Source organism: Schistocerca nitens, chromosome 1 (assembly GCF_023898315.1).
Source record: "Schistocerca nitens isolate TAMUIC-IGC-003100 chromosome 1, iqSchNite1.1, whole genome shotgun sequence".
NCBI lineage: Eukaryota > Metazoa > Arthropoda > Insecta > Orthoptera > Acrididae > Schistocerca > Schistocerca nitens.
In genome coordinates, this window is record NC_064614.1 from 1,037,106,202 (window position 1) to 1,037,127,360 (window position 21,159).

At 38.2% G+C, this 21,159-nt stretch overlaps 1 protein-coding gene and 1 pseudogene across 1 annotated transcript in view; one reads left to right on the plus strand and one right to left on the minus strand.

The window, feature by feature from the left end:
- Positions 1–21,159, plus strand: part of LOC126223916 (small subunit processome component 20 homolog) — a 206,637-nt gene that overhangs the window by 92,584 nt on the left and 92,894 nt on the right. The window contains exons 18-24 of the mRNA XM_049942200.1: positions 1,878–2,160; positions 4,691–4,982; positions 6,576–6,773; positions 9,486–9,619; positions 9,716–9,854; positions 9,928–10,240; positions 19,431–19,791. Of these exons, the coding sequence (XP_049798157.1) occupies positions 1,878–2,160; positions 4,691–4,982; positions 6,576–6,773; positions 9,486–9,619; positions 9,716–9,854; positions 9,928–10,240; positions 19,431–19,791 (1,720 nt within the window). The remainder of the gene's footprint in view (positions 1–1,877; positions 2,161–4,690; positions 4,983–6,575; positions 6,774–9,485; positions 9,620–9,715; positions 9,855–9,927; positions 10,241–19,430; positions 19,792–21,159) is intronic.
- LOC126211256 (5S ribosomal RNA) lies at positions 15,848–15,965 on the minus strand (annotated as a pseudogene).

Below are 21,159 nucleotides of genomic sequence, written 5' to 3' on the forward strand. Positions count from 1 at the left end.
AGTTTCCTGATCCCCTCGGTGATGCCTGGTTTTTGTCTGTAGCCTGTGGCTGCATAGCTTAACTTCAGTTCTTCTAACCATACCGATGAGTCATCATTGGCTCTGTTGCAGACGTGGCAGATGACGTTGCTACGGATGCTATGAGTGTCGACTGTAGAGTAGTGAAAGCTGTGTCAGCTATTTGCAGTTGCTTGTTGAGAGACTGTGCTTCGTACGCTGTCAACATCAGTGGAATTTGATGAGGAAGCTGCTGTCACCAGACATGCAGTAACAATTCATTGGGTATCGTGGTTGCTTCGACTATAGTGCGTAAATGCCTCCAAAATTCAGACAGGCTTCTGTCCCTGCATTTCTCCTGATACATCACCTGGGAAAGTCGTTGTTCAGGTAATTTCATGCAGCAAGCGATCAATGCCATTTTAAGTGTTTTGTATGATTGTTGGAGCAGCAGATGTATGATCATATCAGAGACTATTGTTGTTGCCCTCTGATTCAGGTTGCTAATGCGAGAGTGAATTTTTCGTGATCTTCAGTAATGCCTTGTTACTCGAAGATATTCTCTATAATTGCAAACCAAACATGTGGTTGTGTAGGCCTGAATGGAGGTGCTCTGAACTGCAACAGCCAACAGCATGTTCGTGCATGAAAAATCTTCGGCAAATGAGTATGCTCGTGATGTGGTTGCTACTACTGGAGTTTGCAAATCCATGAATTCCATTTTGGTATCATTCTTCAGCATTGTAAGTTCCAAAAGCCAATCTCTTGCTTTAGCCGTCATATCTCGTCGTTTGTTGCTTGCAGAATTTTGTTAGCTTCTTCCATCTTTGGTGAAACTGCCGCACAATATTAAAATGCAAGAGCTCTTCTTATTTTTTCTGGTATCACCAATTATGTAGGCAACATACTAAACCCACATACAGCTTTGCATAAAATACTTTATTTTTCTGACTCGGAAAAGACAACTAACTGAACTAACAGTCAAAGAGTAAAAACTTTTTTATATCTAACGACCGCTGCACTGGAATGGAGTAAACGAAGCATGCATCACTGACTACTCCCACGCTCCCACAGTATACTTGGGTTTGCAGTTTATGTATCATTTTTAGGTTTACAAGATCCAGTGGCAGTTCTTCAATGGAATCTTTATCTCTGTGGATGCAGGTAGCTGTAACTGCCCACTTGCTGTGCACAGTGACTTTGTTGTGATCTCTAAGAAGCTTCGTCACTTTCTTGACTATCAAAATTACACTTGAATTTCAAATCTTTCTTTTTCTTGGTGGCAAGTGCAACCTGTGAATAAATTATTTGTACACCTTTTTAAATTGTTGGTAAGAAATGCAATTTCCAGCCTGCCATTTAAATGACCACTGAACTGCGACGACACTGTCTCTTAGTGTGTATTCAAGCATACACGAACTACAATCATTCAGTACCATCACAATGTTATTCAACAACAACAAAATAAAGTATATGTTTCCCAACAGATGGAATATGCAATTGAATGCTTATGGTAAACTTGAATATGCAGTCAAATGGAATGTTGGTAAGTTGAAGTGAGCTTTAGAAATCACCCAGAAAATGTAGATCCACCCTCATGTATTCAGCTAATGCTAAGCAACTTATCTGTAGATGAATGCATAAAAAAGGCATTAATTTAGTGTTTCTTCATTATTATATTCATAAGTCCATAATTTGACACAGAACAGCAGGCACTTTGTCCTTCATCTTTGTCAATCTTTGCATACAGTTGTACAGAAGACTTCTATGTGTTTGGTATGGGCATTGTTTTAAGTAACAGTATGAAGGTTTAATGATATAATATTTAAATAGCAACATATGAAATCCATTTTAAAGTTAATACTGTGCTTTGTTAACAGTGAACTATGGGAGTGGCCTGCTGTTGCCACATGTTCCAGCAATACTAGAACATTTGAAGCGCAAGCTCTCATCATCAAAAGCAGGCCTTGGTCACCGTGATTTAGAAGTGCTTGCAAGAGTATCAGAGCTGGTGCATGACCCACCGACGAGTGAGCTCTTGCTGCAACTGTTATTACCCACACTTAACAGAAAAGCATCTGCAGCTGAAGAAACTGTGATTCAACTTTTCACAACCATTACTAATCTTGTCAAGAACATTGCATATCCATTGAAATACCTCAGGTTTGTTGTTTGTTGAAGATGGTATTTTTTCTTTGAACTCTTTATGACATTGACGTGGAGACTCTGACAGATGGCTTTGCTTTGCCCACTACTCATCACTTATGAAGCATATACATGTTCATTCATTTTTGACTGAAGTAGTTATGTTGCGACTGATATGCAGCAAAGTGGCAAATTAGCTTGTATTTCATGATAAACCTGCAGAAATGTGAAACTCATGCATTTGGTGCTTTGCACACTTGTCATCACAAGGTAACACATTTTGCAGACTGCAAAGTAAAAAACTATTAATAATTTTTTAAATTATTTTTGTCAATAAATGTTCATAATCGCAAGTTGATTACTATAGACTTTTTAAAATTACTTTTTCCGTAAATGTGGACCAAGTCAGTTTGCTGGCCATGTACCCATTTTGTTTGTGGGTATGGCTACAAGCTGGCTATTTAAAAGTCACTAAATGACACACCAGTTAAATATTAATAACAATTAATATGTTAGTCTTTCATACTACTCATATAATAACTGATAATTAAAAAAAAAAAAAAAAGAAGAAGAAGAAGTAAAAGAAAGACAGACTCACATGCTTCCAGTTTTTTAATTTGTAATTTGTTTATGGAATAGAAGTAGTTGTACAAGAGAAATGATTTCATGGTAGATTTAAAATTTGCTTTGCTGTCTGTCAGACATTTTGAAACGTTTCTTAATCTTGTCCTCAGAGAGGCTGTAATTTGATACAAATTCATACTCGCAGCCATGGCCAAAATGCAGCACACTGATTAATGCCGTGTAGCTACATAACTGTGTTCAAGTATGTTCTGAATCCCACTACTGTACTAGAAAACAAATTCTGCCTCAAGGCACTACACATTACTGGATAATAGCTCAAAGTAAATACATCAAAAGCCACACAGAAACACCATACTTAATGCTTCTGCAGAAACAAAATTAATTTATTGGCTTCAATTAGATCTCGTCAAGTCCACCTTTTTCATTAAAACCCCACCTCTGGTTGGGGCTCCATGATGTGACATGAAGCTTCTGCTTATCAAGGAAGTGCTCACTCACTGAAATTCAATGCTTGTGTAGAAAACTGGTAAATTACCTATCAGAATTCAACACTTGCATATAGCAACACATCCTTTTATTGTATTTGAAAATAACCTTGCTAAGCGAGGTTCCCTAACTACTGACTTCAGAAACGTTAAACATCTTTATTCCAGAGGGCACATGACTGCCTCTTACATCTGGATAGGCTGGTGGCCTAATCTTGAGAGCTACTAACAGCTCGCAAAAATCTTTAAACATACCACTCAGTCAGCTTTAGCATCCTCACTGATCATTCCCTTGTCACACCAGTAGCACTCCTTATTCCAAGTTCTGTACAACACCAGCTGTCACAGGAGAATCACTACTCCTTAAGTCAGTCTAAAAGGCTCTGACCCCAAAACACTTTAGATGGATTAAAGAGAGACAGTCTCATTGGCTCCAGGCTGGATAAAGCCCCCTTCCACTGAATACTAGCTTTTGCATATTTAACACCCAAGAGTATGACACGAGACTGGCGAGGAATCATATTTTACAATTTTATGCTGTGTGGATAAATGTTCAATGAATTTTGTAATTGTCTTTTGGAGACACAGATAGTTTTAGTAATGATTGAGATAGGTTTTAGCTGAGGACAAAAATATTTTTCTCAAATTGTAATGAATTATTTATGAAGAATATGTTTTGTGAATGTAGCAATTGTGAAGAACAGCTGTGTTAAAATGCCTAATGTTTTCCGAAAAATGTCCACAAGATGATTGTGTGTGAACACAATATACTACTTTCAATGCTCACTCTTGTGCAATCAAGGCTTCCTTTCTAATTAATGAGTTCCACATTAAAATTATGCTATAAGACATTCAGGAGTTAACTATGTTATAATGTTGATTTATTTGTTTCCAAAATTAGAAATTATAGAAAGAGCAGAAGTTGCTGAACAAAGTTGTTTGAGCAGCACCAAAATATATTGTCCAATTAAGGTTTTCATTATTCCTTCCAGTTATATCTTATTCATGAAGTTAGAGGAAGTTGTAAACACATTGTCAGTATGCTTATAAGTGTATTCTTAGGGAAAAAAAATAAAGGAAAGAAGAAAAAAATAGGATCTCATATGAAAATTGTCACTACATAGGCTCAAATTGTGTAATAGCCTGACCTTTTGAAACTGTAACATTGGGTATATTCTGCACCAACTCACTTTGTACTGTAATTATATGCTCTTTGCTTGTGATGTAAAGGAAACAGTTTAATCCACCTGAAATTATGAAGTTTATAGTATAGAGAAAATAAATATAAATTCTAAATGTTTGATTTGCCTTTTAATTTTAAATTATCAAGGACCTTAAAATTATATTAATATAATGTGGATGTTTTAAAATAAAAAAAGTTGTCTGCAAAATAAGAAATGTTTCATCCACTTAAATATGAGTTTTTAAAAATTATTTGTATTATAATTTACAGCATAATGATCATGCTTATATTGTAGGTCATTAGCACCATTATTTGGTACAGTCTCTGCTACCACTCCACGAAAACTTCTCTGTGATTTGGTAATGGCTATTGCAGAAAGAGATTTAAAGGAACAGAAAAGTGATGTGGTTATTAATGCTCAACTTTTAATGGAAATAAATGCATGGGATGCCAGATGGATTGAACAACCAGATTTCAACAGGCGTCTTGATGGTTTCAAAAGAGTCAAAGAAATGTTATCTGAAGGGAAAATCAACCTTGACTTTGGTGTGATGATAATTCACAACTGTTTCCACATCTTAAAATCAGTAAGTTAATTAATTTGTAAATACAAATACTGAGTTTCCAGATAGCAATAAGAGGTTATTTTTTATTAGCTAATTGTAACAACCTTTGTATGGGCAGTAAAATTATTTTTTTTATCTTCTCCCTCTCCCCTTCTAATGATGCTACAAACTGGGGTAATTAACATGAAAATTCTAACATATAAACCTGACTGCCAGAGCACCAATACATGGCTAATTTAACCAAGAAACTAAATTCTGCCTGCTGTGCACATTCTTGACCTGTCAGTGTGATTGCTAATGTACTTTGCAAACCTTTACTTGATACTGTCCTTTGGTGTAATCTTCTGGAACAGTGCAAAAAAAAAAAAAAAGTGTTTATGCTAGAGAAATGTGCAGTAAGAATGTTGAGAAAAAGTCAATAACTTAAGAATACGTAGAAGTGTCTTCAGGGAACTTGGTATTTTTACAAATATGTGCCAGTATATTTACCCCCTTTTGGTATTTTTGATCAATGGCATGAGTGAATTTAGGGTAACTGTGAAATGCACCCACAATACTAGAAGTGAAAATAATTTAAATGTAGCTTTTGCATCCTTGTCTAGGAATCAGAATTCAGCTTTACAGTCCAGTACAAAAGATTTTAACATGTTGCCAGCAGACATCAGGCAGGAAATTGGAAATCTCTAGATATTAAAAAAGAAAAGAATATAGTACTTAAGTTCTATCCTTGTAATTAATCATAATATTTAGACTCAGAGGGTGCAATTTCAGGTTAACACTAATGTTCATATTAAAAAAGGTTTTGACTTTGACTTTATATTGACAGTTCATAATGTTCTCTGTAGTCAGTAGAGATGTATAAATTCTTAGTATGAAGTAGTTGGTAAAAACAGCAGCTAAGTAATGTAAGAGGAAGGGTAATGACTTTTTTTTAATGCACCGCTTTCCTGCTAATATACCTGCATTTATAATTTGTTTTGAGGATGAATGAGAAGAGACTGACAAAACATTTTCAGGATACTTGACAGAAGCCCTAAGGTTTCTGACAATTGGTTCATGTATGAGAGAAGGGATTATGAACAGGTTGGATTAAACTGAAGAGACATCTCAGACCAGGCCTAGGCAACTTTATAGATTTCCATGATAAACGAAAAGAGAACTGCAGATGAACAGAGGGAAGAAGAAAGGTACCAGAAAAAGACTGCAAAGATTTTGGTCTGCAAAGAAGGCTTCCAGTAATGTGCAGTGGTTACCTCATACCATACCCGTAAAGGCCCTCCGTCCTGATAAGATTTATGTAACACAGAGTATGAATGAATGAACAAATGTACTACTGCAATAAAAAAACTCCTCTTCAGTACTTTGAGCTGGTTTACGTTATGTTTTTGCATTTCCCCTTGATGATACCATGTGTCATATGCTTTACTTCCTGTAAGATCAATAAACAAAACAGAAATTAGAGGGCTTAGGAAGAGAGCAATTTTTAAATATACTGATAACCAAAAACCTGAATGCAGTGCTGTATCAGTAACACATTTCATCAAAACTATTCAATTTTTATTCACAGTGGCTGTGCTTTTTTGTTCTTTATCAATTACTTTCTTTTTGTTGCAGGAAAAGGACATGTCTCTTAGAGATAGTGCTGGATACTGCCTACGAAATTTGGCACCTGTTATGTGTCATAAACATTCAGACATCTCTGCTGAAAGAGAATTTCTCATCAGTGACACCCTCCTAAACTTGATTAGGCAGGGGATAAAAGATTTTAATGAAGTAGTTAGACATGAATCATTATGCTTACTTGGAGAATTGGTAAATATAATTATTATTTGTCAACTGATTTTATCAGCTTACCTGTTTTCTTTTTTTTTAATTTTTATTCCTTACATGCCCTTAACTTAGTAAGTGTTCCAGCCCCTCTCTCCTTCTATATTAGTTAACTCACATAGGTTTCAATACAGCCTAATTCCTTTATTATTAATGATTTCTGCAAAATTGTTAGTTCCCTTTAATTTCCAATCATGACCTACATTTCTAGTAATTGACATAAAGAATTGTTTCTAATTAATACACCTACGAAGAATGCTTATTCTGAGAACTATTGATTGAAATCTGTTAGTTGCAACGTATTACAAAACACCTTTCTACTGCTTAAATGGTTGCCTGTGATCTTTGTGTAATCACAGATATTTCCTAGCTGTGTCCACTCACTAGTACTAAGAGAGAGACTGGAAGACGAACAATGAAATACGGGAACTGTAAAGTTCAGTGGGGCAGGTCATTTATGATTCATGGAAAATTATGCACCATTGGCAGAGTAGCTATACTAAAGTTGTCAGGCTGTTGAGTTTCCCTCCATTTCCCTAATAATGAAATTACTTATAAGAGGTAATCTGCATTCTGTACTGTAACATCAAATGTCGATTAATGAGACAACCATCTGATATTTATAATTTTTTGCAGATTATTTAAATCTCATTATTAGAGGGCCTTAAGGTATGCATTAAAACATTCAAAATATGCGTTCATATAGGTTAAAAACGCCAGGCTTATGTACTAAAATTCTGCAAATACACACATTAATATAGGAAATGTCCTCAAAAATACATCAACCATGTATTTTAAAAGAACAAATATGTGCAAAATTGAAACTATATGTATTTTTTGAGAATCTTATGGAGTGTATTGTAAGTTAGCAAAAACATGCTTGATACTATTTCACAGCTGTGAGATTATTTAAATCTTTTTGTGCCCTATGAAGAATATGTGAATTGCCAATGCACAGCTGGAAATTTATGTCTGAGCCACCATTTTCAAGTTTTGTTTAAATGCATATCTGCTACTCAGCCAATCTGCTGTATTATGAGAAACCATTGTTTAGGTTATGTACAAATAAATCACAGAAAGCAACACTCTATGACTTTTCTGGAAATATACAAAACAAAGCACTTCTAGAGGTGACCAGTACAGTACTTTGGAAGTTTTTTAAATAACTCTCTTGTTAGTGCTGGAGAACACTTTGTAGGTTCGGCTGGGAAGCACTCAAATACAAATCACACTCAGTGCACCCTATGTTGTCCATTCGTTCACTGAAAACACAATTGTCAGTTGAATAGTGAGCAAAGACAGTACTGCGTTAGGCAGAGAAGCAAGTCCATGTGCTACCCAAATGTTGATGGTAAATACCAGCATAGTGCAAATAGTCCAGGGGAAACCACATAGCGCAGGGTTGTTGTCAGTTGGTACTCTGAAGAGCATGCTATAAACATTGGCTGGGTGTGACAGATGAGACCATGATGGTCTACAGCAACCCTTGAGTCTGCCATGGATGTTATGCCACATGACCTTGTCCTGGCAGATGTATCCTTCTGTGCCACACCTAGGAACCTCACCAAACGTATGCATAATTATATCAATTGATCTACTGAGACATCTGACAGAATTGCAGGAGTTTACACTTCTCAGACAGTTCCAGTTATACATTGACAGTGCATTGAAGTCACCCGTGCTGTACTTATGGATACATCACAATCCATATCATAACGCACCCCCCCTCCCACCCCTGGCCCCATCCACCCCCTCCTTAATACCAGCTTCTCTGAATTGGATAGGTGGGACTGTACTTCCTTCAGTTCTGCCATATCCCTGGGCAAAAATGTTTGTACATTCTGTCCTGCACCAGCATCCACCTCCATTCCCACCTCTTTCACTTTTCTTTCCTTACACCACCTTCGTACCCTTCATTACAACGCTTTGACTCTAACCTTAGTTTGCCTCATATTTTCATAAATCTTCATCCACACTTTTCTTTGGGTGGTCTCCCTTTTCTTGTATTCTAAAATTCCTTCTATCCTCCCTGTCCCTTCTAACCTCCCACCAGTTTTCACTATGTGTAACAAGCTACTATCTCTGTGCATATCAGGGTGCGGAGCTCTCTCTGGGACCATTGTCCTTTCCCATATTATCCTTTTTCTTGAGGCTAGCCCTTCCTGTACCTTTACCACTCACTCCCCCTCCCATCTCCTATTTTACTCTACTCATTACAATAATTCAGTTATTCCTCTTTACACTCGCTGTGTCCACTATATGGAGAGAGATTATCTTTACTTTTTTTCTTTGTATTCCTCTCAGAATTTTGGCATCTTGTATTAATTTCTGTGAAGTGTGGCACAAAGATCAGTTTCATAACATAAATTTTCCATGCCCTCTTCGAAAATTAATCTCTCAGAAGCAGAGTTTGTGTTATGCATTACCAGAAAGGCTTCTGTATATTGTACTTAGGCTTGGAACTGGACCTATTTTAAAGAACAAGAAGGCTCATACAAGCAATTTGAATTTTTGTTTTCTGTGTTCAGCCATGAATATACAACATTACAATGGAGTAGAAAATTTTGTTCCTCATTTGAATATTGGTTCAAAAAACAATTACCCCAAGTTCTAGTGTACAAAAGAGCCATCATTGGCATATAGTGTATACTTACTTGTTTTAGCCTCAGCCGTACTAAGTGTTGTAATTAATTTTAGGCTAGGCAGTGTGAAGAATTACATCCAGTTTTACGGGACCTCTCCAAGCTAAGCAGCAAGACAGATCCAGAAGTGGACTTCTTTGAAAATATAGTTCATTTGCAGAGTCACAGGAAAGCAAGAGCTTTACTGAAGTAAGTGATTACTTTCTGCGTTGTGCAGTGTTAGCAGGTAGCATTCAATATTTTGCAAATATTGTAATTATCTGCCTTTTATCTGCTTTATTTCAGGTTCTGTGAGGTGGCAAAAGGCCTTGTAAAACCACCAACTCCTCGGACATTGACTCAGTTTATTCTTCCATGTGCGTCGCTTTTCCTTTGTTCAGAAAAGTTTGCCAACAAAAATAGTCTTGTTGATGCTGCAATTCAGGTACTTGATTTGCAGAATACTTTTGATTCTATGATTGTGTGAATATTTTCTCTAATGATACTTTGCATTTCAGGCAGTTGGCATGGTTTGTCGTCTTCTTCCTTGGCACCAGTATGAGACTGTACTTAGGTTTTATCTTGGAAAGATGCATGTATCTGCTGAATTCCAAAGACAGCTGGTGCGAATCATCATAGCAATTCTGGATGCTTTCCATTTTAATCTTGACAGAGCTGTGAACAATGCAGGAAATGTGACAATGAGCAGCCTTGAAAATGCAGCAGAAGGTGCAGCAAGTGATGAAAAGGACAAAATAGTGCTAACGGCTGGTCATGAGGAGGCTGAGAAAGACAGTGTTATTCATTCGGAACACCAGTCATCTGATGAAGGTTGTGTTTAAACATTAGTTTTTAGCTTAAGAGAGAAAATTTTAACTAAATATAGTTTTATAGACTGCTGTTCCCTTCACGTCTCCTCATGTGCAAGTTATAAATTGGTGCCACTGTACACAACTATTTCTGTGAACGAACAATCCTGTTGCAAGAGTATGCGCATCTGTGCATTATACCGGAGGTTGAAAATACCGCTTCAGTTGTAAATTTCTTTTACTATCACGACCGGTTTCGGGCTCTCATAAGCCCATCCTCAGGTGTCGCAACTGTGCTGTGGCCCCCGAGCGCCGCGGTGGACATATACTAGGCGCAGTTTGCTAGGGGGCCACAGCACAGTTGCGACGCCTGAGGATGGGCTTATGAGAGCCCAAAACTGGTGGTGATAGTAAAATAAATTTACAACTGAAGCAGTATTTTCAACTTCTGGTATTTCTGTGAATTTATTAAACAGTTGAGATTTACTGTTGTGCATGTGTGGGAGGGGGGGGGGGGATCTAAGACGTGTACATACTCATGGTGACTGCTAAACCGTACAATCTGGAGGATTAAAAAGTATGAATTGATGGCTGAATATGATGCAAGCTAAGTTATGTGGAACTACACGTGGCAGTTTACTAACAGAGATACTTGAATCCCGTCCACCAACAGTAGTTTGCCACAATTACGTAGGGGCAGATTATATTTTCAATGTATATTCTGTAGAGCTGATAAAGCAATTGTTTGTCATTTATATCCTGTCAATAAAAAGAACAACAAACAAAAGTGAAGAATGGGAACTCCAAAATAAACTCTATAAACTCCAACTAAACAGGCCTCAGAAGGCCCAAAAGTACCAACTGACCACCATGTCATCCTCAGCCAATAGGCTTCTCTGGATGCGTATGTGTAGGGACGAGTGATCAGCACTTCGCTCTCCCAGCCATTGCCAGTTTTTGTGAGACCAGAACTGCAACTTGTTGATCAAGTAGCTCCTCAGTTGGCCTCACAAGGGCTGAATGCACCCCGCTTGCTAGCAGTGCTCGGCAAACCTGGACAGTCACCCATCCAAGTGCTAGCGGAGCCCGACAGCACCCCACTTTACTAATCTGACAGGATCTGGTGTTACCACTGTGGCAAGACCAAGGGCAAGAACAGGAACTACTCACCTGTAACGGAGTGATTCACAGCACATTAACATGTAACAACATAAAGATATTTGTGTTATTTAAATATCTTGCCAATTTTGCTCTCTCCCAATCTTGCATCCATCGATTTCTTGTAGAATCTTTGAAGATATTCTGAGCTCAAACATAATGAGGTATCTTGAACATAATGACCTCCTCCATGCCAACCAGTATGGGTTCACAAAATGCGTGAAATCCAACTCTCACTTTTCTGTCATGACATCCTAAAAGCCAGGGCAATCAGGTAGATGCAGTATTTCTTGACTTCCGAAAAGCCTTTGACTCAATACCACTCCTTTGCATATTATTAAAAGTATGATGTTATAGGATATGATTATAAAATCAATCAAAGAGTTTATGTAGAACAAATATTACAAATTTATAAAAGCAAAGAGTTTGTGTAGAACTAATATTACAGCATGAATATAAAGTAACAGTGAACTGTCCCATACACATAGAATGGGAAAATAACGTATTTAACACGCATATGCCTCTATTCTTCTCACATTTGCCACAAGATCTTCTCAGAATTCCTTCTAGACCAACTGAATCCCTTGTAGCAGAAATAATTGGAGGATACGAATATAATCTGCAAGTTCAGTGTACTCCCAATTATTCATGTGCAGCTTATCTAGTTTGCAGGATATACACGCATCTAAAAATTTAAAAATTAAAAAGAAGGTGTGCAATATTTTTCTCTAGGAAACAGCAATTAACAACCTGTTGCATGACAATAAGTGCCATTTCCATTATTTTAAGTGACAGTCACTTGACAACAGAGCACTATTTCCATTGTTATTGGACAGCCTGTTCCATGTAAATTGAAAACAGATTAAGTTTCCTTATGTTAATCAGCATTTGCGTATGAAGCGAGTTAAAAGAAATTTGTAAAAGAGATGACTTGTAAATGAAAGGAACGTGGGTTGACATTAAAACAAAAATTAGAATTAATTGAAAGATTTCAGAAGAGGGAAATGGCTGTGAAACTAAGTACTCAGTATGGTTTTGGAATGCAGACTGATTGGGTCATTAAAAAGAATAAACAGAAAATGCAAGGTTCTGTCAGCAAACTCGATTCTAGTTATGGACCTTCAGCACAATAAAGCATGAAGAGATCTACATTTGATCAATTAGATACTGCTCTTTTGCAGTATCTATTTGACCAAATGTAGATCTCTTCATGCAGATGGTTCATAACTAGAACCACTGCTCTTTTGCAGTGGTGTAGCCATGAACAAGCAGAAGGTGTTGTTTCAAAAGTGATGGTAGCTGAAACAGCTAAATTTTTTCATGGAGCTCTAGGGTTTGAGGGAGAATTTAATGCCTCATCCGGATAGCTAAATGAATTCAAACAGCGTCACAGGATTTGTGAACTTACTATGCAAAGAGAGCAACTTAGTTCAAATGTTGCAGCAGTTGATTCCTTCCCGGAAGAATTGCAGATGTTTGTGGAAACCAAATTTATAAATTCAGACAAAAGTGGTCTGTATTGGAAATGTCTATCGACCAGAACTCCTGCTTTTAAGAGGGAAATTTATGCTCCTTGGACATGAGTTGTCTAAAGAATATATTACAATTTTGTGCACCGCTAATGCTTCTGGGAACTACAATGTAAAACTACTAATGATTGAAAATTAGAGACAACCCGAACACTCGACGATATAACAGCTAACGATCTCCCTGTGCATTATTACAGCTGAAAAGGAGCATGTATGGATAGAGAAGTTTTCAAAAATTAGTTCCATACACATTTTGTACACAAGTTTGATGACATCTAGAAGAAAAAGGATTGCTATAGAAGGCTTTTCTATTGCTTGGTAACACCCCTTCACATCTCGATGAGAGGGTTATCTTATCTGATGATGATCTCATTGTAACTAAGTTTTTTACCTTGTAATGTGACTGCCATTATACAGCCAGTGGCCAAGGCATAATCACATCAGTAAAATGGTATTACTGGACTGGTCTACTGAGAACATTAGTTGATGAGGATGATTTGGTGGCATTCCGGAAGAAGTTGACTATTCTAGGTGCCATGCACAGGATTTCTGATGCCAGGCAGGAACTCAAGCCACATACACTAGTTCAATCATGGAGGAAAATTCTTCCAGCTATAGAAGAAAGTGATTTTCAAGGTTTCAGTGATGAAGAAATAACAGGTGCACAATTATTTTAATATGGCAATGGGTTTAAATGGTTTTGAAGATGTCAGCAAAGAAAACTTGAATGAATGGCTAAAGATCGATGCATGTGAACCCAGTTCCAGTATAAATGTCATGCCAAAATTGGGACTGCTGCTTAACAATAAAACTGAGAAGAGGAAAATGATTGTGAAAATGGGGAAGAAGGCAGTGACTATGTCAGTCATTGTACCACATTGCAGTGTGTTTATACTCTTCTAGATTATATGGGCCAGGGTGGGTTTCAATATGACAGCATTATTTTTGCAACAACAGTTTGAAATGCCGCTTACAACATCTGTGCATGGAATTTGGATAATTTATCGAACAAAGAATACATGTTTGAAAATATCTCAATTATTTGTGCACCTTCTCCCCCACATTACCCTGAATAATTGGGAGTAAACTGTACACAAATTTCTGGTAGACCTTCAGAAGGAAAACATCATCCTTAGCAACAGTTTAATTAGGACCTTGAAGAATTTTGGGCTTCAGAAAAAGCTTGTCTGTCTTTCTCCTGAGGGTTTTTCCCATTATGGTGAAATGCACTGAACCTACAGTTGCAGTCTTCCATTTTATAAGGGAAAAATTTCTTCATACTTATAATAAACATGCTTATTATGCAGACCAGTTTCAGAGTATTATAGCTCCATTTTGAATGCAAACAATTCATTGCACTTTACGAATAGTGTACATAGCCAGGTCACTGTAATGTTCTTTTGATGGCCACCAGAAAGAGTACATGCCCATGAATTAAGCTGCATAGAGCCACTAGCCCTTGTAGTGGTCAGCAGGATATTTGGGTGTAATCTGTTGTTCATATGTCCCATGGGATGAATCTATAATTTAGGAGTTTTAGGAACTGTTACCATTGTTTTGTCTTTTCATTACTGGATGTAATGAGTAATGAAAAGACATGTCCGCAGCTTGTGGTCTTGAGGTAGCATTCTCGCTTCCCATGCACGGGCCCCCAGGTTCAACTCTCGTCAGGGATTTTCTCTGCCTCGAGATGACTGAGTGTTGTGTGTCTATCATCATCATTTCATCATCATTGATTTGCAAGTCGCCGAAGTGGGGTAAACTAAAAAGGACTTACACTACGGTGGCCGAACTCCCCCGCATGGGACATCCCGGCCAACAGTGCCTTACGATCATTTCATTTTTTGTCTTTTCATGTTCTTTTATGGTGCATGTATTCTTTTTTATGATTGCTGATGGAACATTACTGTGATCTGAGGTAGATACTCTAATTGTACAACTGGAAACCGGTGTATCTGCTTCAGGCGGCAATTTCAGGGGGCGCCAAGTTCGTATTCTTGAAAGAAAAACTTTATTTCGCCAAGTGTCCAACATCCAATTATTCATATGATTTTGAAACTCATCGCTGCCAGTTTTTGAACATTTTTGAACACATTCTAAGTTGATTTTTGGATGTGTGCATAGTGTACATGATGTCTCTGCCAGGGGAATCCCCATCGCACCAAGAAATAAAAAACTTTCCCGCAGACAAAAGGATATGGGGCTATATGAGCTGAGCCAAATAAGCCCAAACGGGTGAATGCCAGATGCTGTTTGTTTTTGTGATTGACTGGGTGTGCAAATGATCAGCATTATTATAATTATTAGCTAATTCCTTAGATTCAGACTACCAGTGTGGAAAGAAACAACTAACAGGAATAATGAGTAACAAAGGTTACATATCAATCTTCTTGGTGTATCCAAGAAAATGGAATTTTGACATGGCAGGAGTAGCTGCACAATTAGTGATGACAAGATTGTTTGTTAGAACAAAGAAGGAGAAGAAATAGGGACATCACACAAAAATGATATGGAAGAATATGATGATTCCAAATTTATACATGAATCTCATACTACTACTTTTCGACGTCATTCTTGAGAAACTGGAGTGTATGAATGCAATGTGAAACTATTTCCTAACATAAAACTTTTTGCTTGTAGTAGGCCTAATAGGAATTTAATATTGGGACTTCGTGAATTATATTCTGTCGTATTATTTATGTAAATGAACTAAACTCCATCTGAACAGGCCTTGGAAGGCCCAACAATACTGACTGGCTGCCGTCTCATCCTCGGCCTGCAGACGTCACTGGATGCGGATATGGAGGGGCATGTGATCAGCACGGAGGGGCATGTGATCAGCACACAGCTCTCCTGGCCATTGTCAGTTTATGAGACTGGAGCTGCTACTTTTAATCAAGGAGCTCCTCAGTTTGCCTAACAAGGGCTGAGTGCACCCCGCTTGCCAACAGCACTCAGCAGACTGGATGGTCACCCATCCAAGTGCTAGCCCAGCCCAACAGCACTTAACTTCGGTGATCTGATGGGAACTGGTGTTACCACTGTGGCAAGGCCATTGGCATTAAATGACGTAGATAAAAATGACCACTTGTACCAAAACAGCCTTGCTTATTTGGCATGTGTTACAATTGCTGCAATATTAGAAATGCGTATTTCATTTTATTTGGCAGACGGTGACAAAGTAGACATAATCAAATCGACAAACCAATCCAGTCTTTGGTACTATTAACAGCTTTTTCAGTGTTCGACAGTGATATTTTTATTTTTCATGTAGCAAAACGTTTGAGGAACTTTAATGACGTAATAGATTATTTGACAGAAAGGAAAGCAAGCTGTGTAAAGGTGTACTGAGATTAGAGAGGAAAAATGCTGCGACCTTTGAAGAAAAATGTGTACTGTCTTGCTTGTCTGTTGCCTTTACTGGTTTTATGTTTCCTATATTTAATTTTATGCCACACAAAAGAGAAAGTTATTAGCTTATAGGCAATAAAGAGAGCAAATTTTCTGAAGATTTCTAATTCTCCCTGTTACAAATAATCCTACCCACTATTAATTGTGAGTTTTTGTTAACAGTGGGTAGGACAAATGACTGGCTGACTGGGAGCAGCAGAGGATCCACTGGACATTTTCATTTCTGCTGTCATGAATATAGGTTTCATGGCTTCCATTATAAAATATACAAGTTTGAATTCGACAGGGCCACGCAGGGTAGCTGCGTGGTCTGAGGCGTCTTGTCACAGTCCACGCGGCTGCCCCCGTCGGAGGTTCGAGTCCTCCCTTGGGCATGGGTGTGCGTTTTGTCCTTAGCCTAAGTTAATTTAATTGGTGTGTAAGCCTAGGGACCGATGACCTCAGCAGTTTGGTCTCGCCGGCCGGAGTGGCCGTGCGGTTCTAGGCGCTACAGTCTGGAGCCGGGCGACTGCTACAGTCGCAGGTTCGAATCCTGCCTCGGGCCTGGATGTGTGTGATGTCCTTAGGTTAGTTAGGTTTAATTAGTTCTAAGTTCTAGGCGACTGATGACCTCAGAAGTTAAGTCGCATAGTGCTCAGAGCCATTTGAACCATTTTGAAGTTTGGTCTCATAGATCCTTACCACAAACAAATTTGAATTCGACAGAGTGAAACACAGCCACGTGTGATAGAAGAATGCTGTGTGAAGAGGCATCGTGCACTGCACTTTGGTTCACTTAAGACCAAATAATGTATTTTACATTTCCTCTAACTTTTGTGTATCAAACTTCTCTCAAAAAGATATGCACTACAAAATGAACATATTTTTGAAAAATCAATTTTGCAAAAATTTCTGATGTCCTATTTCAAATGCTCAAGGATGAAGGGGGGGCTGTCACTATCGAACTTTTGCCCCAGTTCAGAAATAACGTAGATCCGGAGCTGAGTTGACACCACCACCTCTTCAGCTATACATGCTCAGACACAAAATCTCAGTTGTATGAGTATTTGAACTATACTGATAGAATGCTCTAAAATCAGTCTGCAAAATACTTATAAGTAGTAGCTGCAGTGTAATTTTTTTTCTTTCTGTGATTTATTGAAATAAGAGAGAGAGAGGCTGAGGAAAATTAAGCAATGAAGTGATTAAAATTTTCTAGATGGTCACAGAGTTAAGGCAAGAAGTCTAATGTAGCAATTGAGAAGGTCAGGAGAGACTTTCATGAAAATAAATTTCATGCATTTAAATGAGCACAAAAATGTACTGTGCGTGCTTAGTCTATTCACATTAATGTGACTGCCGCCTACGTTCGGCATCATCATGCAATAATCGCACACAGACTGCAAATGGCAGCACTAGCAGTGGAGGATATGTTTAGCCTGTTGGGGAGACACAGCAAACAGTGCAGTTGTTGCAGTGCGGAAACAGAGTGAATTATCTAATATCCAAAAGGACATGATCATTGACTATCGGGCTAAGGGTGGAAGCATTTTCAAAATGGCTAAGTGTGGAAACTGTTTGCTTGCCACCGGGGTTAAAATATTCTGTGCATGCAAAATGATGCTATACAAAACCAGCAGTGTGGCAACTGTAGTGCACCATGGGTCATGGATGCCAGGGGTGAACAACAGATGTGGAGATGTGTACGGGCAACTAGATGTACAACTGTTGAGCAACTGACCACCCACATAAACCAAGGAGGCTACTAAGAGTGTCTCCTTAATGACCGTTCAGCTGATGTTGGTGCATATGGGTCTCGACAGCAGGCACCTGGTTGATTCACCCATGCTGACTGCTGTTCTTTGGCAACAAAGGCTGGAATTTGCATGTCAGTGCCATAACTGGATGTCCATTGAGTAGTGTCAGATGGTCTTTTCAGGTGAATCACATTTGTGCTACACTGGGCAAATAGGCATTGGCATGTGTGGTTCTGCAACAATCATCAAAAGGGTCCAATCCTAATGGAGTGTTATGGTTGGGGAATGCTTTCGCGGCATTCCCTAGGTGGTCTCACTATTATGGAAACAAATATGCGTCTATCCTTGGGGACCATGCCCACCCCTATGTACAGTTTGTTTTTTCCTCATTAAAATAGCATCTACCAGCATGACAATGCAACATGTCACACAACTCGCAGTGTACGTGCTTGGTTTGAAGCGCACGAGGATGAGTTTACCGTATTCTGCTGACTGCCAAACTCCCCAGATTTAAACCTAGATGACCATCTGTGGGCCCCCCCTCAGTCAAGTTGTTTGCACTATGGATTCTCAACAGGGAAACCTATTGCAGCTGACAATGGCACTGGAGTTAGCATAGCTCCACATCCCTGCCATACCTTCCAGAACCTCACTGATGCTCTTCCTGCATGTCCGCACTGCAAAAGGTGATTTTGCAAGCTTTTGACAAGTGACCACAATAATGTGACAGGACTGTGTATTTGCTCTATGCAGATGATATCTTCATAATGAAATGAAGAGAGCTGCCCAGGTCCTGTGCCACCCCTACATTTGGTTACCTTATCACCATCCAGAAAGAATGGGAAGACATCAGTGGAACATTAATGAACTGATAGTAACAAGAAGCAAAAACAAATAAATGAGTTCCAAAACTTGAGTGCCGTTCTCACTGAAAATACGTTAGCTTAGGGCCAGTTGCTAAAATTGTTTAAATGATTTATTAAAGTTCAGAGCCAGATCACAGTCTAAATTCAGTTCGTAAAAAATGGTAATAATGTGAGTGAAACTTAAATAGCTGTCATGCTGTGAGTACGTGTAAACAGGACTTCAATAATCTCCTAGTTTTTAAGAAAAATTGTTTGGGCAAGTCCAAGAGCTATCCAGTGAGTAATGGAGAAGAGAGTAGGTTTTTTTCCTTGAAATTATTTGAGATTGAAAATTTTAATTTTTACTATTTTTAACACACTTGCATTTGTCTTTGATATCTCTCTTATCCCCCTGTTCTGTACCTTAGATTTTTCTTACATTACATTTGCTTATCAGGCGTATATAACATGTTTTACTTTCATATGCGAATTATTACATTTTAAAAGAATTGGTGAAATTTTTCCAATTACAGAGAAAACGGATGAAGTTGTAATGGAGAAGGACTTGGATACATTGCTGGATAGTTGTGAAAATGAACAAATGGAACTTGAAACTGGAATTCCTGAAAATAAGACATTTGCTGTTGACCAAGAAGCAAAACTTCCAAAGTCAGCAGCATCACGAGTGGTCAGCACAATTACCAACAGCCTGCTTCCACAGTTACAACGGACAATTGGGCAGCGATCAGTAGCAGATACTTTACATAAACTAAATCGAAGACAAACTGGTCCAGACCAAGATGAGGAGGACGTCTTACGTGTTCCAGTAGCCTTGGCATCTGTCAAACTTCTACAGAAACTTCCTCAACATGTGCTTGATCAACATTTACCAGGGTATTTAATATAGTAAGGCTTGTATTCGTTTGCATAGTATGGAAGTTAGAATAATAGATTTATTTGTGATTCCAGTTACTTGTAGTTTACACAGCTTTTCATATCAATGGCCATATTTGTGAAATTGCTGAGCAACAAGTAAAATGTTGTTATTGAAGTAAAATTTGAGCTACAGAGTTACATAAAGAATTTGAGTACAAATAAACTTTATACTCTACGATTAACTTTAGCAGTGCCCTAGACAAGAAGAAACAAAAAACTGGAATTGCTCAGTGTTATTGTCATTCAACTTCATTCTCCTTTCTACCTGTCAAATAAGTCATTACATCAAACACACACACACACACACAGGGCTACATCGTCCGAACCCAATTGAAGCAGCAGCACCGGGACAATGTTGAACACTCCCTGCCTCCCTCCCTCCCTCCCTGTGTGTGTGTGTGTGTGTGTGTGTGTGTGTGTCATTTCTTAGCTCAGAGAAAAGGCCTCACCAAAGCTTATTAACAACTTGCATATTTGTTGAGCACGCTGTCAACAATAGGGTGTGTGGTTTTCCCCATGCTTCTACTTCTGTGTGTGTTCCACCCAGGACTTTCCAGTATCATATTGAACAACTAACAAGAAATATTTATAATAATGGAAAATTTTTATGGAAGATATTTTATTGGTACAATGACAGATCACTACTTGCCCTATAAGGAAGTTTTCAGTGCCAAACAAGAACAAAATAAAGTAATGGTGAATATTGTTCAGCTTCTGAAACTGTCTCTCTCTGCTTGTGCATTTTCTGGGATAAATGTATCAGTGTAAATTCCTAGCCAAGGTAGTACCAGCTAGTATGACCCTTAGTGTCATTCTATTTCACATCCAAAGGCAGTAGATATTGTCTATTCTCTTCAGTTCCACCTGTAAAAAATGTGTTTATCCCTATAAAATTTCTGTTACAAGCAATTGGCGACACAGATAACTCAAACTTGTTGCAGTTGGTAATGGCACCTTGTGAAAGGTGAGCAAAGTATTGGTGCTGATACCTTTGACATTAGATGGTTTCTGTATGCAGATAAAAGTCACCAGTTCCATGTACCATATACAACATGCAGGAAGCAGAGAGGTTATAATTTTTTATTCTGATTTAGTGTTGCTATCTGCAGTCATCACCATCATATGGTCCAGTGCAAAAAACCACTGTGCAAAAAGTCCTGACCATCTGCCTTTATTACAGGCTTGTATGCAGGCTTATCATGACAGGAAGTAACAAATTTCTGAGACACTGTTTATACAGTTATATTTGACACTTTTTTCTGATCCCTCTGCTCTGTCCTCCTCAACTCCTTTCCAAGTAGTATCCAACCCAGGCTTGTGTTGGAT